Raw genomic sequence first — 17,008 nt, forward strand, 5'->3', positions numbered from 1 at the left:
GACCGATAGTCTTTCTGAAAGAGAAAGAGAGGCTGGATATAAACAGCAGCCAGGCTTGTAGGCAGCGACAGCCATACACTCAGAGCAGCCATCTCGCCTCTGTCACAGCTCCTCAGACCCATGCAGGATGCCCGGAAAGCGCCGGGGAGTCCTGGTCCAGCTCAGCCCGAGTTCATGACGCTCTGGGCGGCCTCGTCATGCGTCTCTTGCCCGAGCCCAGCGCCCAGTCCCTCCGGCTCCTCTTCCTCTTTATCTTCGTGATGGGGGTGACCCCTTCCCCGGCTCTAACAGCCGGCTGCCCCGACAGATGCGTGTGCGACGACCAGCTGGTGGTCCAGTGCGCCGGGCAGGAGCTCACCATGTTCCCCAATGACCTGCCCCTGGCGACACGGCAGCTCATCATCTCCAACAACCGCATCGGGGAACTCCCGGCGCTTCAGCTCAACTACCTGTCCGATCTGGTCTATCTGGACTGCAGCAACAACTCTCTGACCGAGATCTCCGAGTCCACCTTCGGGAATTTGCGGAAACTCGCCTACCTGGACCTGTCGTTCAACACCCTGCTGCAGATCGAGGACCGGACTTTCGGGCCCCTGGCGTCTCTGGTGATGCTTCGGCTGACGGATAACCCGAGTCTGGGGGAGATCCACCCGGATGCCTTCTCGGAGAACATGGCTCTGCAGGTGTTGGATGTGAGCCGGAACAACCTGACGGCCCTCAACATCAGCAGCCTGATCGCCCTGCCTTCTCTGCGCTCGCTGGGGCTCAGCGGCAACCCCTGGAGCTGCGACTGTGACACGGAGGACCTCTGCCTCTGGGTGCAGATCGAGGGCTTCAAGTTCCAAGGTGAGGATGGAAAGAGTCTGAAAGAAGTCAATACATAGTTGTCAATCTTCTAAACATACACACGGAACATTCACAGTGATCTAAAAAAATCTGTCAAAAAAACTCATTATATACAGTATATATATATATATATATATATATAATTGTTTAAATGACCATTAAAGACTTGTTCTGGCATTGGCATCTCAGAAGAAACCTATCCTGCCGGCGTCCTTTGCCAAAAATGTGGCCTGTAAGCCCAATGCCACGTCACTGTTCAGGTGGCAGCAGTCTGACCTCTAGCAGGTGGTCTCTTGTTAGTGTGGATCTGGAAGAGGCATCCTCATTCTGGCCCAGAAAACAAACTGTTTCTCTGCTAAGACTACGAGTCAAAGGCACTCCAAGGTCTAATCATTTGTTATTGTCACATCACCTCATTTAGATAATTTGATCGTGGGCGCCTGGTCAATTTAGTCCCTGATGGTGGGCCACTTCATTCACTCTTTATCTCCCTTTGTTCTGTGGATGTGTACGCACACACAGACACACGCACGCACGCACACGCACGCACGCACACACACACACACACACACACACACACACACACACACACACACACACACACACACACACACACACGCAAACACACTCCAGAGCTAATGTTTTGACCTCAGAGTCAGAGCAATCTGAAGACTTCGTTGCAATCCCTCCAAACTGTCCTTCACGTCTTAGTAATGGCTCAAGTTTACTCGAACAAATCAGCAGACTTGTGTTAAAGTCACTATTCCATTATCTTTAAAGTGACTACTATTGCCTCTGTTCATCACATCCCCGTCAGACACCGCCTACCAAGAGCCTGGGTCTGTCCAAGGTTTCTTCCTAATAGTTTTTCCTCGCCACTTTCGCACTGCTTGCTCTTGGGGGAATTATTAGAATTGTTGGGGGCTTTGTAAATTATAGAGTGTGGTCTAGACCTACTCTATCTGTAAAGTGTCTCGAGATAACTCTTGTTATGCTTTGATACTATAAATAAAATTGAATTGAATTGTTACTCTTACTTGGAAAAGCAACGGCCACCTACCTTATCTGTCCATCCTTACACAGAGTGACCCAAGAAATCACCAACACTGGGCCTTTGAGCCAGAATAAGCTCACATGACCTTTGCAGGTAAATGTTAAGTGAACTTAGTCCTATAAGCAGGTGAGCCCGTTCATGTCTTTGGAACAATGTGGCCTTGCTTATTATTAGAGATGTTCCGATACCGATACCAGTATCGGTATCGGCTCCGATACTGCCTAAAACGCTGGTATCGGTATCGGGAAGTACTGGAGTTTATGCACCGATCCGATACCACGTAATAAAGCCCTAAAGAAAATCTACATTAAAGTAGTTTATTTATGTTCTTTTTCCGTTATAACCGACTGTCAAACTGGAGAATAAAAGGAAGTTGTACGACATTCATTGTTTGTGTTTGTTCATGTTTTACAAAGAGTTTAACCTGAGACAGACAGATAGAACACCGATAGAAATCATATCACATCCATACGGGGATTGTAGTATACAGCTGTTATATCATATCACATCCATACAGGGATAGTAGTATACAGTTGTTAAAACATAATAAAATATATGACCCACTGGTATCGGATCGGTACTCGGTATCGGCCGATACGCAAGTTCAGGTATCGGAATCGGTATCGGTAAGCAAAAAATGGTATCGGACCATCTCGGCTTATTATAGCGGTCAGAACATCCTATAGTGATCTTAAAGCACTGCCTTGCTTCTTGGAGGCAGGCAGAGATAATGCTGAAAGGATGATTGTGTCATTTTGTACCAGTTTTCTTCTGGCTAGCTTCTCCTATCTGCACGCATGCACACTTGTACAAACACACACACACACACACACACACACACACACACACACACACACATACACACACCGTGCTGTGTGTGTGCGTGCTCCCACCGCCGTATGCTTTGGCCCTTCAGTCCAGATGGTTATTGATGGTGCTCAAAAAAAAGCTGGACTGCCATGCTCCTATTAATGACAGTGTGTACACGTTTAGTTTGTGTGTGTGTGTGTGTGTGTGTGTGTGTGTGTGTGTGTGCAAGTGACTCACTCCTGTTAAGTGTGTGATGCAGGTCAGGGGAGACCCTGAGGCCGGGGTCTGTGGGAAGAGACAAGGAGCTTGAGAGGAAGGCCACTAGAAGACAGCAGCTCGCTGAAGTTGTTATCCACCTTCACTTTCACACCGAGTGAAGCATGCTCACTCGGTGTTCACCCGCATTCACACACACTTACTGTGCGCACTCTGCTCTGCTATTCATCCCACCAAAAGCCCAGTCCTTACACAAACACATTTCTGCAAAAACAAATCTGAACAAATATTCTGACAGAAGGGCTTTTGAATTGTAAGTGACACAACACAACACACCCACAGCTGAGCTATTGTTCGCCTTGTTTGAATCCCAGCTAGTATAACTATAAAATCCCAGCTGGCTTTACCATCACAATATATTTTAAAAGTTATAAATGTGACCAGAGGAGTTTGGAGTCAGTGATCGTAATGCATTGAGAGAGGAGTTCTGTCACAGAACAACGGCTTTCACAAATCACCTATCGATATGGCACTCATAAAGAACTCCAGTTACCAATTTAACAGAGTAAATGGGGTAACGTGAGCATGGATGTGTGCGCGCGCGTGTGTGTGTGTGTGTGTGTGTGTGTGTGTTTGTAGTGAGAGAGAGAGAGAACATATAGTGTGTTCCTGTGGTCATGAATGCCCTCAGATCTGACTGCAGGGCTGTGAGTCTACTGTACAGCGATTCCAGCTGTCGTTAGCTATCAGTTTGAAAATGAATCAGGTGCATGCACGTGTGTGTGTGTGTGTGCGTGTGTGTGTGCGTGTGTGTGTGTGTGTGTTTACACAGTAACTCATTCACGACCCATCAATATTGCTGGTGATTGTCTATGTTTTAATAAGCACATTGCTTATTTCTGGAAAATAATAAATGTCTTTACATTTCCGTGTGTTTGCTTGTGCTTGGGGTCACTCCGTTTCTCTTCGTCTGGCGTGTGAGGAAGGTTGACACGGCTTGACTCAGGCACCCTTCACAGTCAAAGTGTGGCTTCAGTAAAGCAGCGAGGTCAGCAGGTGCATTTAAGTTGTGTCTGTTCAAAAGAAATAAAGACAACAAAAAGAAAGAAAGAAAGTGAGAAAGCAATAGAGTGAACATGAGAAAGTGCAGAGACATCAAAGACAGAATATTTGAAATGACATTCAGTAAGGTTCTGTCTGAGCTGGTGGAGGTCAGTGCTTCTCAGTGCACAGTTTGGATATTGTTTTATTCCTAGACTGTCCCAAATGGAAGTTCAAGTTCAATATGTTAGTAACAAATTGTGTGAAAAAAAAAAAAAAAAAAAGATTTGTGGAACAGTAAAGTTATAAAAAGATTGCTATGTCCCCTGACTTTACTTTGGCCTCTTTCTGGAAGAGAGCTTCCTCTCCGTGTGTTTTAGGTCGGCCTTTATAAGCAGTTTGTTCATTGATGTTTTGGTCAACCTTTTATGTTACTCCCTGAGTTCCCCTAGACATAAACTAAAGGTCGTAACAAAGAGAATGAAAATGAAATGTCCCATATTGTAAAAAGCCGTCAGGCTGCAACTTTAATAGGTCTCTCACCAGTCTCGTAGCGCTGTTTTCTGCCTCAGCAGCAGGCAGCTGTTGTCAGGGGAGACACTTTTAAAATCCACGGAACACTACCGTCTCAGCACCTAAATAGCAGACAGAAGCACAGTTAGACACTAACAGGTGAACATAGTGGAACATTTAGCAGCTAAAGAGCCAGATAATTCCCTCAGGAGTTGTTGGAGAACAAAAACAGAGCTAAAAGAGAGTGAATATTATACTTGCATTTGCCAGGTGGCCAGAAACATGACTCCAAATGAATGATAACTTTGCTTAGTGTCTGCTGGACACTTTGTATTATATGCAATAGTTGTATGCAATAGCTAACATGTTGGCCATATCAACTTTACAAGGCCCTAATATGTCAAATTTGGGAGATTTGTAGCTTGTTTGTGTTGAGTTCTGCACCCAAATGGCAACAGTAATAACAATAATGCAGCTTTACTTATTAAAGGAAAGAATGAAAAGGATTAAATTAAGATTAAATATTTTGTCTGTGTTTTGGCACATGTTGTCAAGATATGACCAAATCCCTCGACATATGAAATAATTTAGCTTTTTAGCATGCTGCATTTTATTCAGATGCAGATGATTTGGCTTCTTTAGATTTTGGTCAATTGTCTCATGTGGTTTTGAATACTCTTATGTGAATGATTCTAATTGTCAGAGCTCCTTGTGGGTAAAATGCTACTGGTTGGCATTCAGCCTCATTTGCCATGTTTAATGTGATGATGGTATTTTAGAGTTAAAGTTTTACATTATTTTCTCTGCTCCATATCTGTCCTCCAAACACTCTGACCTTTCGGCCCCGAACACTTTATTATTCGCTATCATCAATTCTCCTTACTCAGGGAATATACCTACATTTCCTCTCTTGTCATAATAGAATTTCAGCCTGTCGAACGACCCACCGTACTGACTGTAGGTCGATTTTGACAAGGGCCTCAGCTAAATACACAGAATGTAAGTGGCTTCTCCTGGGCTGGCAGAATTGGTGGTGTTATGGCTCCAGTGTTTGAGCGAAGTATTTCTGGCTGCTCGTCGGTGCCCTGGACAGCTCACAAACCCGAGGCAAAGAGCCAAGGAGAGGGCCACGCACGGGGCAAGAGTTAAATATTCATACAAAGAGCGAGAGAAACAGAGGTCCACGGCTTCAGAGACAGGAGGAAAGAGAGGTTATTGCACCATTTTAACTTGATTTATCCTTAATGAAAGTGAATCTTAGATCATTTGGGAGATGAGATGAGACGAGGGACCGACTGACATGGCGTGACCAAAAGAATAGAGGACAAAAAGATGAGATAAGACAGAAAGGGCCGAAGAATTGGACAGACGGATTAAGATGGACTTTGCAACAGAGAGATACAGAGTGGGAGAAGATAAAAAAAGGCAGAGTACAAAGGAGTCACCAATCGTCTGTGCCCCAGATCCGTCACTCAAATCCATTAAAACATTCATTATGACAACGTGGCATTGATTCAATTTAATACAGGTAGACGATGCATTATTTATCAGCTGGAGCGATTCCTCAGACCCATCTGGTGCGCAGGAGCATATCAAATTCAACTGGCCCACTTGTGTAGTGTTGCCTGTATATGTTTTTATGTCTCTGTGCATTTTCGTGGTGTAAGCTTAAAAAAACGACGAGTTTGTGTGGGCGTGTTTGTGATGTGATCACCTGAGGCACAGAGGGGAGTTAGCTCAGGTGTGCGTGTGTGTGTGTGTGTGTGTGTGTGTGCTCGTGTGTGTGTGCTCGTGTGTGTGTGTGTGCATTCAACCATTATGCGAGCCAAGAGAATAAAATTGGAAAAAAAGAGTGTGAAGATGACAGAGCAAAACTGAGAAAAATGGAAGGACGTAGAAAAAGAAGAGGGAAATGGAGTGATAAAGGCTGCGGGGAGAATCCATGCTAAACGTGCCCGAGTGGGAATGAAAAGTGGGAGGTGATAAAGAGAGGAAGACTGATAAGGAGAGCGATAGAGGGAAGTGGAGAGAGAGAGAGCTGTTGCTATCTGACCTTCACTCTCTCTCTGCACTCATCCTCCGCCAGAGGAAGACGGGATCGTTTGGAGAAATGATGGAAAGGAGGATGGTGGTAATCTGACTAATGCCATATTTGAGAGGAGCGGAATCAGAAGGCGTGTGTTATTCAGCCCTAGTGGATGTGATGGAGAAAAGGTCAGCTATTCTTAGTCTTAGCCAACCCTGTATGATGCGTTTAGCTGGCTAAACGGCGAGGTACTTGAGCTTTGCTGTCAGAGGAGGGGCCTAAAAAGTCTTACATCTTATATCACAGGCTCCCAGTAAAAGCAGTCGTCTTTAGAATGCGGTTGAGTTTATAACATGTCCATCTCATACAGTATAACCGTTGTTTCAACAATTCATTTTAATGTCTATATTTCCCAAGTAAATATTGACTAATATACATCTGGTAGATGGGTGCGTAGAAAAAGCAGATCCCGTGAAAGAGAAGGTTGAGTTCCGCTGCGGCACTGAGTATATTATGTTTCGGTCGTGGACCTTTGACAGGTGTCGAATTCACAACATGAACCAACGACATCTTTAAACGTGAAAGTCAGGCTGTAACAACTCATCAAAAGGGGAGCCAATCTCAAACACCCGAGACAATAATCACATCAGATATTATAACAAAATATCCTGAAAATAAGACAATCAATATAGATGAAAACCCATAGAGTACAAATGTAAATAGTACAAAAAAAAAGAAATAGATTTTTTTTTCTTTTTGGAAAGGTAAGATAGGCAAAGCAAAATACCGGGTAACAGATCATCGTATAACCAGCCCAGCACACAGCGAATTTGAACTCCTACCCTCAGGGAGGCGTTTTAGAGTTCCACAGCAAATAGAAACAGCTTTAAGAAATCCTTCGTCCCCAATGATGTGAAGGTGCTAAATAACACTGGGAACCATACTTAAAAATGGAATGTAGGACCAGGCAGACTTCCGGGTTGCAGGTTTTATGCACAGCAAGCATTTTTAGTAGGCTATATTTATCTATTTATTTACTTATTTACTTTTGTAAATGTAACCTTTGTAAAGTAATCTATTTTATGAAATGTATTGTCTGTTTTGTCCGTCTTGCCGTCTTGGCTATGTACTGTTTGTAATGTCCTGTCACTCTTGTATTCTTGGTGAAACCGAAGAAACATTTTCACATCTGTGGACAATAACGTTTTTCGTATTCGTATTCGTCTCATATCCAAACTAAACAAAACTTGAACCTTGAAGAAAAAGTAGTTAGATCTCTTGTCGCTGCAGTCTACTTGTCAAAGTGTGCTTGGGCAAGATACTGAACCCCTAATTGCTCCCGATGTCTGGGCCAATCGGTGTGTGTGTGTGTGTGTGTGTGTGTGTGTGTGTGTGTGTGTGTGTGTGTATGCATGTGAATGTTCATTGCTCCTGATGAGCAGGTGCCACCTCATATGGCAGCCTCTGCCACTTGTGTGTGTATGTTAAAAAGAGTTACGCTAGTCTGACAGTTAGCTTAGGGTGGTGTCATTTTCTTTAGTTGTTGACCCAACAGGTAAATTAGTTCTCCAACCTAATGTTGGTAAAAGTATGTTTTAGATAAAATGAGATGAGAGTATATCCAGTTGTTCTTCACCTTGCTCTATAAAATGTATGTACAGGACGCAGGTTTTTTCTTTACCCAGGGGCACGTTCAATCTCAATGTGCACCGTTTTGCTACGGTTTCCTGGTTGAACGACGTGTTTCCTCGGAACGGTGTGAAACGGTGTGCAGCGGGCTTTGAGATATGTTTTCTTCCGTGTGGTGGGTGTGTCTCTCGTTTATTTGCTGTGTCACGGGTGATACCCAATCAGCAGAGACGTGGATCTAAACTCGTGGTAATAAAAAGGCAGCGCTCTTGCAGGGTGTTCAATGTTACCACCTTTTCAGTTTAAAAAAAAATGTGTTATTGTTAACAAACATTGTGATTGGGTCTAAACTACGTCACCTGACCTCCTCCTCAGAGGATGCCCTGCCCGTGAAAAACGGACTCTAAAGTGGTACCCCAGTGCGTTAAAGAAGTGAGGTCAAAGGGTCCTGACCAAGTGGCCGTGAGAACGGGTTGTAGAAATACACCATATTGTCAATCTACCAAGAAAGTGCACTTACATGTTTTTGTACATTTGATTGGCCAATGCAGTGCCTTGCCGGTAGACGTAATGCAGGGGCTAAAGTTGAGCCTGGATCAACATTTTTGCTGTTAATGAGTTGTTTTGCTGGAGCTATGCGTCGCTGGCCTGGCTCCATTCAAATAAATGAGAGGGCTGCATTTTTCACGCAGACCTAACAGAGAAGTAACCTCGACATCCAGACGTCTTCTGACCTGCAAAACAGCAAATCCGTACTTACTGGGCTCTCTTGGCAGCAAGCATAAGGGCATAAATGCCCATTATGATCACGTGTATTCATAAATAATACCCCAGATCCTATTTTCAGTAGCCAGCTTCCACAGGAAGGTCAGGGGTCTAGGTCAGCTGCAGAGCGCCTGCACAGTAGCGGTGCTTGACCTCCTTCTGTGTCTATAGCCTCCTCCCCCCCCCTCTACACGAGACCACAACCATACTGATTACCATATGCATTGACATAATTAAATGCTTATAAATAGCTCTGTTCCCAGTTCACAGGACGGGCTCTTTGCCTCCCAGGTTAATACCTCACCACTCAAATCATCATCATCATCATCAATGTTTAATGTGAACATACTGTGTAGCCTTAAACGCATAAATTCAACCAGTTTTTTTTTTTTTTTTTTTACTACTGCGTAGACCGCAGGCGTCTATGGATGCGTTTGCATCGACATTGTAGTCCCGAGAAAGCCTGAGAAATGATTGTTATTCCGCTGCTCGTTGCTCTTTAATGTGTCGAGCGCCAGAGTCGGAGGAAAACAGAGTGAAGTTCATGAAAGAGTCATGGGATGTTTGTCTGCGGCGTCTCGCCCCTTACACAATAGCCCCTCCTCCGGGGAGGTGATGAGCCTTGCTCTCTGTCAGTGTGTCAGCGCTGAGCTTGGAAACCATCCAGCTGATGATTTGACACGGAGACCGTATCACACCGTTGCGGTGGCAGCGACTCATAGAGCAACTCACACACACACACACACACACACACACACACACACACACACACACACACACACACACACACACACACACACACACACACACAAATGTATGTATGTATGTATGTATGCACACACACTTAAACACCCACACTTTTGCTCAACGGATTGCGTACTGTGTGTTTTCTCTTTGAGATATAGTAGAAAAAAAACGTTAAGGTCCCCATTCACATTTCCCGGAAAGCTGTGCTTGTGTGTAGTGTTTGAAGGCTTGTAACCTCCGATATTTGTTCCCCTGTATCTGAGAGTGTGTATATTCCTTTGATTACTGCAGTTTATTTCCTTGAGGACTATTTTTGGCCTTATAGCCCCTGGCCTGTGGTGTGTCACAGTGCCGCAGAGCCTTGTGTCCGGTCAGTGGAAAGACCCACATCGTGTCACACTGACACCCCTGACCACCACCCTGGTAGTATTACCATAACACAGTGACATCACGAACAGCAAGAACACGATGGGTCTCAGCACGGTGAGGACAGATAAAGGACCACCATGCTCTGCGTCCTGACCTGCTGCGGGAGGACTGGAAAACAGTGACATCCTGTCCGAGTCCACTCTGACAGCAACTAAGAGAAGAAATGTGTTGCCAAAGATTAATGTTTAGAGCAGACGGTCTCATCATAAGAGGGCAGAGTGGGCGCCAACTTGTATCCATCTTCTGCTGCAGCATTTTCCAGCCAGCGCTTGTTTAAGGTGGAGGAATATGGAAACTGCAGTGCAGCGTGCATGGAGAAAAGTGTGAATTCTTCAAGGCTGCAGCGCTGTCCTGAAACTGCTGGAATAACACTGCACAATTTAAGCTACACTGCGGCAACAAAGAGGACACTCACACACACTTTTATCTCTGCCTTCCACCCACTCTCTGAGTTTCTTACTCTAATACATGCATACACACTCTAACCTGAACACGTCCTTTAGTTCCTGAGGCACTCGTCTCCTTCTAATTTGGTATCCACACAGTGGTATTATTAGGGCTGCACATGCAGAGACTTAAAGGACGTTTATGAGTGTTTTAATTCTCTGTAGACATACTGAATAGGATAAGGGCCAAGGCAAGTTGAAATAAGGGCGCTTTTTCTTTTCTCAAGTTGGCAAGCAGCACTGGCACAGACACTGTCCAAACTCTCAATCAAGAAGTTTGGGCTCTTTTAAAAACATTTTAAAGATAGATTTTCAAAATGGCATTCTTTTAAATCAAATAACATCTTTGAATAAGTGCCTCATAAGCAGCCACACAAAAAAACATCTTAGAGGAAGCTTCCCCAGCCCCGTTAGCTGAAACACAGAAAACTGGACTTCTGGTTATTAAAGGGGCTGTACTCGAAATACTAAAAGAAAAAACAGCGGGGCACACGGCTCTCACAGACCGTTCCCCAATATGTGAAATATCTATGTTTTATCACGGCCACAGCAGTTATCAAAACAAAATACAGTGGAGTTCAGATTACAACTCACACACAGGGGAGTGTGACTTCATTCTCTGCTCAGGACGCCATTACTCCACTATCTTTACATAGCAAATATTTGTTTGCTGCTCTCATTATTTTCTGATTGTCGAGCACAGCCCCTTTAACTACAGGAAATTTGAATTCTTAAATATTGGACCTTATGTGACAATGCAGGAGTGTTATTAGAAATAAAAGTACTAAGGCCTACATTATTAAAGATAAGATTCAGAGAAAGAAATCAGGGCAGAGAAAAACACTGAAAATGGCTTTTTGCCAGAATGATGTGTGAGTGTTTTCCCAGCCTGAATAATGAGATGAGTTAGAAAACACTGAGTAACAGAGAAACAGACGGTGAAGAGAGACTGAGATCATCCCGGCTGCCACTTTTCCCTGTGTTCTTCAGTGATGCTCAAATTCTTTTCTCTTATCTCTGATTGTGAATGTTTTCTAAAAATGCAGCCACAAATGTTAGCAAAAGGAAAAATATATTTGCGATGTGCAATTCAGAGGCCTTTTTCTCCCTTGCGTTTGGTAATTATTATTACTTATATATTATCTACCAATACTTGGTTGTAATCTGAAATTTGTGTTCGCACACATAATACGGCTGCACAGTTTAAACACTTAAACTGCACTTGGTGCAGCCTGAGTTACAGTAATAATACAGTGACTACTGCTAACTAGGTAACTTTTTTTATTTTAAAGTTAATTTTTTGGGCATTTTAGGCCTTTATTTGACAGGACAGATGAAGACATGAAAGGGGAGAGACATGAGAAAAGACATGCAGCAAAGGGCCGAGGTTGGAGTCAAACCCACAGCTGCTGCGTCGAGGACTAAACCTCTATATATGTGCACCTGCTCTACCAACTGAGCTATCTGGGCGCACGGACTAGGTAACCTTTGAAGGGTTAACACAATCCCTCTCTGACAAATAATAAGTTGAATTCATTAGTAGTAAAACACACCTTTTCTCAATCCAAAACACTGGTTGAACTGCTCCAGACACTTGGTCTGGTATGACCATTAGGGTATGGTGGCTAATGTTAGCTAATGTTAGCAAACTGAGTCAGTTCGCTGACTTTATGCCTCTTTTTTCCACTTGTGCTACTGTTACAATAGCTTAATTCGACAGCACACGAATGCAGCATAAGGCTCGCTTTAAGAAGATGTCTTGCGTCACTGACTCCCCTTACAGAAATGGCTTCCTAAATTCATGTCATGTAAAATGTTTTTAAATGCATTTTTTAACCAACGGTTGGACAATGTGCTGCAAAATCTCCCTGAGATAAAGGCAAAGTGAAAAGTGAGGATTGAGAAATTAATCTGGCTTAATATAAGTGATACACATCAATACTATATTGGCTTAATGGCCCTTAATACTAATCAAGAAGATCAGTTTCGGACATCTCAAACTGTGAGTGAAGGCCCAAAAAGGATCTTTCAGAGAAATTGTCTCAAGGACAACAATGACAAGATGGGTAACATCCTTTGGGTAAGAGACAGGTTTTTACCTAGGCTTAAAAATGGTTTATAACTTCATCTACACCTGACCAATTCTGGATGAAAGTTGTTTTAGAGATTTGTCCTGGCTTTTATTACGCTTTTCTTTGAGACCAGACCAGACGGCAGTAACACACAGCCAAGCGCTGTGTACAAAGTCTGAATTGTTGCAACGTGCAGGAAACAGTGTCTGAGGAGGGACAGGCGAGAACCAAACACCCCGAGGGGCCTGTTTGCTGCGGTGTGTTTGTACAGTTACTGATTGTAACTCACTGCTCCAGCATCCGGCTATATTGTAAAAGGTAATAGAGAAAAAAACTCACTACACACACACATACATACACAAGAAATAAAATCCACACACCTGTCCTGAGGCAAGCTTGGCAGGGTAATGAGACAGAGCAGATCAGCTATGGCCAGCACAGACTGTCACAGACGGTGACAGATAGTAACTGATGGGCCTCACAGACATGGGAAGAAAAAGAAAAAAAATAGAGAAATATAAAGAGAGAGGCATAATGAAGCTCATTGCAATTGTTATTTTCCAAGATATAAAGACAAATGAAGAAACAGAACACAACGACGTACTTAACACATAAAAAGTATCTGATAAAAATAAAATAAGTCCCCATAAAGACAACAAAACTGTGGCAGCACATTTTCTCTTCCAGTGGTGAAGAACAATCCTTTAAGCGTCAATAAAGCCGCTAATGCAAGTCCAATTTCTCATTTGGAAACACAGCTGGGGAGATTGTGCCAGTGATTCATGCAAACACTCTCCAATACTTTTGATTACTCGTTTCCAAAAAGGAGAAACAAAAGAGACACATTAACTTGCTTAATTTTTACACTATCACCCACGAGTCCCATTTTGGAAGCTTAACTGCTTCATGATAATAGGCTACCTGTGTATAATTTTGCAGTTTGTTGATTTGGTTGACCACGCGGCACCCGGCACCACATTTTCTTACATTATTTAGAAAAGTATTACCATAATTTCAGATAGAATAACATTTTGTGCAGCTTTTCACTGGAAGACGTGTGCTGGAAAGTGACAGTTTGGGGAAGCCTCTGCAATCTGCATGTCCTTCCTCCTACTCAGTTAAAAAGATAGCGTGTCTGCTGAGTGTGTTACATAGTGAATAACTGTACAGTAATCTTAGCACATCACTAGTCACCATAACAACTTGCATAATGTTCCCTGCTTACTCAATAGCCTAATACCACCTGCTATTTTCTGCCTGGAAAGGACATGCATACACACACTTTAACAGCCACCTGGTCCACTCGCTGTAATTCTGTCGACAGTGTGCGTAATCCTGACCTGTTGTAACTTCTCAGGCAGTCTCGCATTGCCAGACCTTCCTCCACAGCGCTGCGGAGGAAGGGTCTGGCCAGTCCACACAGCATTCTGGGATGGGAGAAAAACGTGCTCTGGTTTATTGCCATTTCTTTAAAACCAATGACAATCGTCATGGATGCGCTAAGTGCCGGTTGGAGACATGGTGCCGCTGGAAAATAGGCTCGGGAAGGAAACTGTTTTGGTGGAATGTGTGTACGCTCAAAAGTTGTTTTAGTCGTGCAACAGAAAACTCAGATTGGACAGATAGTCTAGCTAGCTGTCTGGATTTACCCTGCAGAGATCTGAGGAGCAGCTAACCATAGCCCTCATAGATCCACCAGAGTTTAAAATTACACAACACAAAGAAAGCGGAAGGTAACGGACATCCGGCTGAAAAGAGTGTGATCCGGCGGAATTTCCGGCCTCACCAGAGCAATCCTGGAAGTGGAACGTTCTGGATATAGACTACTTCTAAAGGCATTCGTACACACACCATCATGTCACAGAGTCTCAAACCGACAGCATCGGCACAACTTGTCTCGTCAAATCTGAAACAAAGCCCCCTGGTGAGGCGATCGTTCGAGTCAGTATCGATTAAGAACCTTATCAAACCCCTGCAGATGTGTGTTGCAGTGTGTGCATGTGTTTTCCTTGACAGGCATGTAAAAACCTTGGCAAAACACCAGGTTGGTTATACGAGTATTTTTAGCCCTTATAGACTAATCTGTCTCGGTGTTATCTCGGGGTCACAGTGGTTATTAGGAGAATAAAGCACTTCAGAATTTGTAAGGGAAGGTTTGAAGTCAGTTTGTGTTATGTGTAGTTTATGTAGAGATGTCAAACTGGGCTGAGTGCTCGGTTTCATAATCATTCCGTAACTTCTAGCTCCTGCTTTTCCCTTAACCTGGTCAAGAAGCCCTGGCAAGTATTCGGAGAAGTATAGATCATCATATTCCCCCCTCCTCCCCCATGTTCAGACCTTTGGCTTGATTCGTAGATGAGTGCGGTTTAATTAACATTGTTAACAGCAATAATCAATCAGCGGACAGGACTGCAGTCCTCTCCTTTCCCTCCTCTCTCATCTTCTGAGGTCAGGCTCCCTGCATCGGTCCCTTCCTTTGAGTATGTCTTGATGCAAATATAGAGGTGGAAAGCAACGAATTACCATTACTCACGTTACTGTAATTGAGTAGTTTTTTTTTCTGTATTTTTCAAAGTGCTTTTAAAAATCTGTACCTGTACTTTTACTTAAGTATTTTTTGTCTGAAGTATTGTACTTGGCAAACATATATTAAATCACATCTGATACTAAGTTGTTTTTTAAATGTCGCGCCCGGAAGCTACTGCGGTGAATGATGGACAGGATGGTAGAATATTTTTGTCTTTCTTTCTTCATTTTTTTCAGTCCGTCTGTCGGCCTCTCTCTCTCTCTCTCTCTCTCTCTCTCTCTCTCTCATCTCTTGCATTGTTCCCAGCTTGAAAAAAAACCTGTCTCTTATTGCGGAGTGCAAGTGCAATTAAGCATGCAGGCCGGGTGGGAGCGAAGGAGCATAAGAATTACCTTGAAACGAGAGATAAAGTCAGACCAACCAATGGGAAACAGCGCATACTGTATCCTCCTCTCCTCTTATCGCTGATCACACCATTAGATACAGAGCTCTTCTCTGTGTAGCACTCTGCATTCATACTAATTAATATACGTGAGGGTACTGTGCTGTATATGCTAATGCTGCAAAGTCACTGGAGCAGAATGAAAACATGCAGCAGGGCGTGATAAGCTTCTTGAGCGAGACGCTGAATACAGACCAGCTTCTGCAGCCCATCCTGACATTTGACCTCTCTGTCGGAAACATCGAAAGGGCATAAACAAACACTTTACAGTATTCCAAAAGGCTTGTAGCGTTTCTGCCGCCCCGTGTGGTCTAAAGTCGCCCCGGCTGATTATCATATTCCTCATTATGAACGGCAGATGTTTTGTCAGGGAAAACACTCGTCTCCTTATCTCTCAGCTGCTGCCGAGTGATTTGTTAGTGTATAATGATGTGCATGAGGGAATGCGAGGGTTTAATGTGTCAGAGCTTTGCAGTCAAGTCAAGTCACCTTTCTGCGCACGTGTGTGAGCATGTGTGTGTTTGTGTGTGTGTGTGTGCAGCATAATAATGTTGCTATGTCCTAGACACTAAAGACCTACATTAGAGGAAATCTATAGTGTCTCTCGGCATCATTTATCTCAAAGGTTATCACTGCATTGTTAACAGTGTGTGTGTGTGTGTGTGTGTGTGTGTGTGTGTGTGTTCTGGCTTTTTTTTGTTGTACACCTTTGTCGCTAGAGTAATTAAACCTTTTTCTCCCTTGTCTCCCCTGATATGCCCTTGGTCTTCAACGATACTGATTATTCTCTGCCGCTGCTCTCCTTTTATACTATATCTTTCCTCATTAATCTCCTCTCTCCTTACTCCTCAATCCTCTCTTTATCTTCTTTCCCCCTTCCTCTCTCTCTCTCTCCTTCACCTCCAGACGAGGGCCAGACAGTTTGCCACAGTCCTCCAGAGCTGGCGGGCCAGCGGATGGCGGAGGTCGGCATGCAGCTGCGGGCGGACTGCCACCAAGGCCTGGGCTACTGGGACTACCTCTTCTTCATCGCCATCGGCTTCGTCATCTTCTCGGCCGGCACGGTGTCGGCCTGGGTGATGGGCGTGCTCATGGTGCTGTACGAGCGCTACAGCAAAAGGAAGAGTGAGGACATGGACAGCGATGATGAGGAGGAGAGAAATGGGATGGGCGGAGGAGGATGTGGAGGAGGAGGGGGAAACCAGGGGAACGGGGATGTGAGCAAGTCTGGCATGCAGGTGTGACAGACTGATGTAAAACAACATGAGGAGGGATGACATGAGACCAGCAGAGGAGAAAAGACAGAGAGGGAAGAACCAGAGGTGATGAGACCACTCTGAGACCAAATGCTCTGCAATGAACCAAGACCTGACTGTCTCTCTTTGTTACAGATTTAGATATCGCAATATGCTCTTCACCATATTGGACAGAAAGTGTGTGTGTGT

At 44.0% G+C, this 17,008-nt stretch overlaps 1 protein-coding gene across 1 annotated transcript; it reads left to right on the top strand.

The window, feature by feature from the left end:
* Window positions 1-197: 197 nt before the first annotated feature.
* On the top strand, window positions 198-16,807 carry lrrc52 (leucine rich repeat containing 52). Its single transcript, XM_028587674.1, has 2 exons — window positions 198-846; window positions 16,470-16,807. The coding sequence occupies exons 1-2, from the start codon at window positions 198-200 to the stop codon at window positions 16,805-16,807; spliced, it is 987 nt and encodes a 328-aa protein (XP_028443475.1).
* Window positions 16,808-17,008: the final 201 nt, after the last annotated feature.

The sequence above is a fragment of the Perca flavescens genome, chromosome 9, assembly GCF_004354835.1.
Source record: "Perca flavescens isolate YP-PL-M2 chromosome 9, PFLA_1.0, whole genome shotgun sequence".
Classification (NCBI taxonomy): Eukaryota; Metazoa; Chordata; class Actinopteri; order Perciformes; family Percidae; genus Perca; species Perca flavescens.